Raw genomic sequence first — 6,933 nt, 5'->3', positions numbered from 1 at the left:
CAGATCTGTTGTGGCAGGGATGCATGTATCTCCAAGATTTAGTCTTTTGTGTAGTAGGAAGGAGGGTTGACAGAGGTACTGGATGCTGTTTCCAGTTTCATTCCACGTTGTGTTTCTCCCTCAATTTTTGGGGGATAAATCACAACTTCTCCATAACACAGCTACACAAATCCAATTTTAGCAGTTTCCTAAGATATTTAGCTCCTAATATTTCATCTTGATGAGCTAGGACCATATGAACCACAGATATAACCACAGATATAGACAGTTCAACTAGAAATGACAAAGTGAAAAATCCAACAAAGTTCACAGCGATTCTTTAAAACAACATCTCAACACTTCTGAATAACACAAATATACTTGAAAATACAATTCAACTTTATGGAGAGAATGTGTTTCACCTTGCAAAAACCAGTAGCCAGTATCTCTTATAGTGGAAGTGATACAGTGATACCAATTCCGTCAATATCTTCTATTTCTAAGGCACGTATCTGCAGATCAACAATCTTGGCCAAAGGAGCATATTTTTTACTTCTTCATTGTTAAAGGTTCTCTAGTGAAGAGAGAAATTAGTTGTGCAACCTGAGGTTTCCTAAAGCAATGCAAAGTTCTCAAACTCACTGTTTTATAAAGCTGAAACCAAGGGATATGGTACTTTTAATTTTTGTACAGACTCTGAATGGCTGGAGTTGTAAAAGACCTCTGCAGATCATCTGATCCAAGGCCTCTCATGCCTTCACTAGAGCATACTGCACAGGATCATGTCCAGGCAAGTTCTGAAGACCTCCAGAAAAGGCAACTCCTGGCTTGTTCCAGTACTCCATCACCTTCATAAGCTTTTCCTTATAATCCTAATTGAACTTACTGTGTTTGTGGACAACAACCACTATTGTCTCCCCATCTACACAGCCAGTCCTGTCATCATAGAAGGTTATCAGATTGCTTAAGCATGAATGCCCCTTGGAGAATTCGTGCTGGTTCTTCCTGGTCTCTTTTCTTCCACATGTTCAAAGATGTCATACAGAATAAGTTGTTTCATCAGCTTCCCAGGGACAAGAGGTGAAGCTGACTGGTCTTTCCTGGGTCGTTCTTCTTGCTCTTTTTAAAGACTCAAACAATGCTGGCTTTCCTTCAGTCCTTGGGCACCTCCTCAGTTTTCCATAACCTTTCAAAGACGATGGCGAGTAGCCTAGCAGTAACATCTGCCAGCATACTCAGCACTTGTAGCTGCATCCTATTGGTGTACATAGATACGTGAGAACCAGATTTGCTTAAATAATGCTAACCACAGGAAACTCTCTCCAGACTTCCTCTTTTGTCTCCCGAGTATGGGATTCCTGTGGGTTGATGGATTTAGCAGTAAAGACTGAAGCAAAGAAGGCATTCAGTAATTCTGCCTTTCCTGAACGCTTCATCACTAGGGCACCCATCCCATTCAGAAGTGGGTACACATTTTTTCCTAATCTTCCTTTTGCTACTGATGTAGCAGTAGCCCTTCTCACTGTTCCTGACTCCCCTTGCCAGATTTAATGCTAAGTTGGTCTTAGTCTTTCCCATCACATTTCCTGCATACTCTAACAATGTTCTTATATTCCTACAAAGTAGCCTGACCCTTTTCTCCCCACATACTTCTTTACTCTGAGTTTACCCAGGAGCTTCTTGCTCATCCATGCAAGTCTTCTGCCCACTTTGACTTCATACTCATAGGGATGCACCGGTCTAAAGCATAGAGAAAGTGATGCCTGAATATTAACCATATGTCCTGGAACACCTACCTTCTAGGGTTCTAAGCCCACAGGATTCCTCCAAGCTCAGGAAGAGACCAAAGTTTTATCACCTGAAGTCCAGGTTTTAAATGAATCCTACTTATTGCCCTGCTTCCTCCACACAGGATCCTGGACTCCACTCATCTCACAGTTACTGCAGCCAAGGCTGCCCTCAGCCTTCATATTTCCAATAAATGGTTCCAATAACTAGTATGGAGCTAAACATTGTACTAACCTTTTAATCACTTAAAAACACCACTTTGCCAAAACCAAAGTGAAACATAAAGCTAGCAATTAAAATTTTTTCGTTGTAAGAAAGGGGCGCCTCAGGCATTTAAACCCACCAGTTACAGGTCCAGCTTCTGTGATAGCTCCACTGTTGCCATTCAGCTCATGGGATCTAAGCTTATATGCAGCACAGCTTATCTCATCATCTCGGTGATTCTGGCTGCTGTCCTGGCTTTGCAAGGGCAGCTTATGTTTGTCACACAATGGTGTAAACTTGCAATTTCTAAATGAAAACACACTATTTTATTCTACTGGGGATTCTGCCCAAGGATAATGGAGAGATCAATGGATGCAAGAAAACAAGAGAAAACCTTTATTCATCATTATATTCAGTTACTGAACTTGCAGCTGGATCTCAGATTACACTCCAGGTTTATGACAGGTTCTTCTTCAACCTTCTTGCAAGTGTACAGCTTGCTTTTTAAAATATGAGCATATTTCTCTATTATAAAATGTAAAAATAAAAGCACTGTCTACTATCACTTCTGTAACTTGGTAGGTCAGAGTTACGTTTGGTATTACATCTTTCAGGGAAAACAGAGAAAACACACATGAACTGCAGTCAAAAAGAATCACTTATAAAGTGAAGAGACATTCATATCCCACATCAATTATTACAATCACAGAGCTGAGACAAACAATTTCTTATTCGTACACACAAAAAAGTAAAATTTATACATATACACAACCAGCTTAACAGATAAGCAAACCTGAAACCGTTTTATCCATGAACAGTAGAGAACAACTTCCCCTTAAGTATTTTGTGCATTCCTACCTCATTCAGAAGAATGAATACATTTTTTCTTACTGTCCTAAGGTGGAAACATTCAAATCTTTCCTTAAAGCAAAAATAACTGTGAACTAATGAACTAACAAATATTCACCTGAGATCACTTTGAAATATAGGACAAGATCAATAATGATAATATTATAGCTGAGTGCACAACAATTTATATCTTTTTTTTTTAAAGCAAAATAGCATTTGTATAGAACAGGTTTTGCTACAGAGAATTGCTGAAAACAGTGCAGGATGAGATACTATGAGGACCTCAACTAGCTTACTGTTCCACTTTCTTCAATTCAGCATTGACCTGTTTCCAACTTTCTGCAACATAAAAAGGGAGAGTGGAAGAAAGAATGAAAAATACATTAAAAAAATAAAGATTAAAAACATTTCTTCAATAACTCAGCTTAACTCATGATTATGTTAGTTTCTCTCAAGTCCAGAATAGCTTTATGGTAAGTCCTATAGGCAAATGAATTTCAATATAGGTCAAACAGAATAAATAAATAATAATAATAAAAACCAAACTAACAAAAACAACAACAAAATCCACAACTAAATACAATCTACGTGCATATCCAGCTCTGATTAATGGGAAGAATCATACCCAGAGGAAAAAACAAACAAAGTGAGCCAATGCTTCTATCTTTGTTTACATCTCAGTTATTTCTTTTTAGACTAATTATGTTGAATATACTTGGTAGCCAATAGTGACACGTTCAAAGAAGATGAGCTTGACTACTTTAAAGCATAACATAAGAACATTCATCCAAGCACTGAAAATGTCACAAGTGCAGTGGTAAACAGAGAATTATCATCAGTAAGTTCTACTGAGAAAAGCAAGATCAAAGCTAAAGGGCCTGTCCTGTACTATACAGTCTAAAGAAATAGAGCTATAATGAGGTAAGAAGGATGTGGGCAAGAATGAAAAGGAACATTATGTATACTTATTTTTTTTGGTGTCTTTATCTAAGACACATCAGTTCAGTATCTGTATGGAACAGATCATGGAATCATTAAACATTCTGTTCTCATTTGTCATCAAATAAGATTTATTAACCGTTTTTAACATGTGATATCTGAGAGGGAAGAATAAAATTAAAAATCACAGAAAAAAGTCATGCCATTTTTAGCACCTCATACCAGTATTTTATAGGTTATGGAAATGCATCATTCATACACAGTCTTAATCATTTGCTTAGTAATTAAGCGCAGCTGCTTAGTAACTATACCACATGAGTGGAATAAAATCACAGGAGGGAAAAACTGCATTCTGCTTACAGAAGTGCTTGGAAATACTGAAAAATGTTCACATACACATGGATGAGAGTACAACACCAGCCAGAACTCAGATTAATCTTAATTAATTTTCTCAACATGTTAAGATTTACACCCAGATTCTGCGTCGGTCAGGTGGCTCACAGAAAATCTGATCTCCAAACTGAAAAGGAGTTTATGGCTACCATCTCATAAGTGAAAGAAACAACCAGGCCTACAATAAACATCACTGCAGCAAACAACGCTACAATTACATAAAACTTTTTTTGTGTATCTATCACTACACATATTAAATCCAACCATTTATCTTGGGATACGTTTGTTACACAAGGCAACAAACAAAATTAATGAATCTTAAGATTCATTAAGACAAAATAAAAAGTCCTGTCAACACAGTGTACTCAAAATGATCCATATCTGCAGACTGAAGTAGCAAAAAAAACCAAACAAACAACAACAACAAAAAAAAAACCACCTAATTTTTGAATGTACTTGTTGTATCATCAAACACGAACAAATCTTGATTTTGTACAGCATCCTACCCATAAGCTGTACTCAAAACACTTGGTAGACTTTAATAACATAATTGCAGAGCTAAGTAGAAGAAAAGGAGAAAAGTGCTGCAGGCAAGGTAGAAAACATGAGCTCTCAGATGGGATTTGAAACAAAAGGGAGAATCAAGGTAACTTTGTCTCCTGTTCTAAGTAAAGAACAAATAAATGTCATGAAGCATTATCAAAACAATGCACTTTACCTCAATAGCATCATCCATTTCTGTGTTCTCATACAACTATTTTAGCTTGTTTCTGATTTAGGAAACTCTTTCTCTGGAGAGCTGTCATCACTGAGGTCACTGTAGCTTTCACTGTTAAAAGCAATACATAGTTGGAAAACACGTATAGCAATATATAGTTTGACTTCAAGCCCTCCCACAAAGACAATGTACATGACAAACACTTTCCTCAAATGTATCCCATTTCCAAAAAATTATTTTACACTAGTGCTCAATTCCAGTATTTTAGAATGTATTCCTTAACAGGAATCACCTTAAGATTGAAGTCTAGGAACCAACGAGAAACATATAAACAGGATATTCATATATGTGTGTTCATTCTACAGCTTGCTGGCGCCACACACATGCGATCATGATCAACAGCATGGAGAATAACAGGTATCCAGTGTTAGACTAAAAGGAATTTCTCCTTTAGAATAAAGAAAATTATATTTTAACCAAGAGAGAAGTTAGAAGATTTCTGAGTAAATACTATTATTTAAACATATTTTGATTCTCAATATTCTTGCATTTTCACCAATGATTACTCTGACATGTTTTCCGTACATTTTAACCCCTTCTGCTGTATCTTGAAAGAAGTAGATTCTTTTTTTACAGAACAAGCTACCATGCAAGTGATCATTTTATAAGTGGCTAGAACAAGGAAACAGTGAAGGACAGGAATCACCACAACGACTGGAAGAAAGAAGTGCCCACAAACCACATTCATAGCCAGCTGGACAGGATCTTGCAAAATCTATTCAGTGATATCTATCAGGTCTCAAGGTTTATCTTAACTCTATGCAAAATACACCTCTTCACAATAGTCTCCTGACTTAGCCTCCCCCCAAACCATGCTTCACCTCTACAGTTTGCTTTCCACATATGCAAATTTCTCAAGATCAGAATTCAGCAAAGGGAGCCTGGGGAACTAATGAGCATATGTGAACAGTAATAGTGCTGGCCAATTCTGTAACACTGCAGAGAGAAGCATATGGTTAACAGAATACAGGTGGGGGATCTCTAACCTCATTTGTATGGGAGCACAAGTACCAGCCTTGGGTAGCATGTCTGCTCCAACCACTGCACAGCTGCCTTGCCACATCGTGTTCTTATCACACAACATCATCCCTCAGCCAACAGGACCTCAGTCATATAACCCCCTACCTTCAGGTTTGGATCTCCCACTGGGCCATGAAGCACATAAGCAGTCTATGAACTACCAAGACACAGCCTTATCTGTTGATCTTCAGTAACTATAGTGATTCAAGGGGATCTATGTCATCCCATAGTTAGAGATCTTTGATGTAAACTATAATGAACTGCATAAATGAACTGCACTCAGTCATACCGGTGCTTATTAATGAGTACTGCTTTCTAGCCTGAAGTTCACTCTCTCTACTTTGCAAAAAGACAAAGATTAAGTCAGCTATTTTAACAGAGTGCAACAAGAAGAATGGAACCAACTGCCATCTCATTTAGTTTCTACCACTGACTGCTTGGAAAGAACCCCACAGTTACAGCAAATCACTGCAGCAATTTTTGTAAAAGACAAGGGAGGTATTCCAACTGCTCAAACAAGTATGAAGACTTTACCTGCATCATTCTGCCTTTTCTTTGCAAGACATTCATGTTGTTGATGCAACTCTCGTAAAGAGTGTGTCATATCAGGCTAACTACAAATGTTCTATTTGATCATTCCACCAGCTGGCAAACAATTACACAGTTCAAGTGAGGAAAGTGTTGTTAACAGTATGATCAAGCATGCCGGATGCACACACACAAACACAACATCACTGACACCGTACTTACTTCTTTCTGAAAGTACCCATGGAAACACATGGAATAAAAATTCGGTATTATTAAAACATGATTACATTTTCACATCAAAGCAAAACAGCAAAAATTGTCTACAGAACACAAAGTAAAATTGCTGATTGCAGATAGGCGTGCAGTTTCACCATAACTCTGGTTTAAACCCAAAACCTTCAGAGAAGAGTTCCAGTATATTTTATCTTTTATTGGCTCTGCTGCCTACTGGCATG

General features: G+C 37.6%; 1 protein-coding gene across 5 annotated transcripts in view; it reads right to left on the bottom strand.

Annotated features, from left to right (window-relative positions):
- Window positions 1-2,344: 2,344 nt before the first annotated feature.
- Window positions 2,345-6,933, bottom strand: part of CTPS2 (CTP synthase 2) — a 54,269-nt gene continuing 49,680 nt past the window's right edge. For all 5 annotated transcript variants that reach the window (XM_085531478.1, XM_085531458.1, XM_085531473.1 and 2 more), the window contains 2 exons: window positions 4,871-4,981; window positions 2,345-3,159 (listed from right to left, as the gene is read on the bottom strand). In XM_085531478.1, coding sequence (XP_085387604.1) covers window positions 4,912-4,981 — 70 coding nt within the window. In that variant the 3' untranslated portion in view covers window positions 2,345-3,159; window positions 4,871-4,911. The remainder of the gene's footprint in view (window positions 3,160-4,870; window positions 4,982-6,933) is intronic.

This window comes from Coturnix japonica, chromosome 1, assembly GCF_054131305.1.
Source record: "Coturnix japonica strain WE chromosome 1, WE-NBRP24, whole genome shotgun sequence".
In the NCBI taxonomy this organism is placed as follows: domain Eukaryota; kingdom Metazoa; phylum Chordata; class Aves; order Galliformes; family Phasianidae; genus Coturnix; species Coturnix japonica.
The sequence above is the reverse complement of the archived record's forward strand: the minus strand, read 5'-3'. Positions and strand labels throughout refer to the sequence as shown.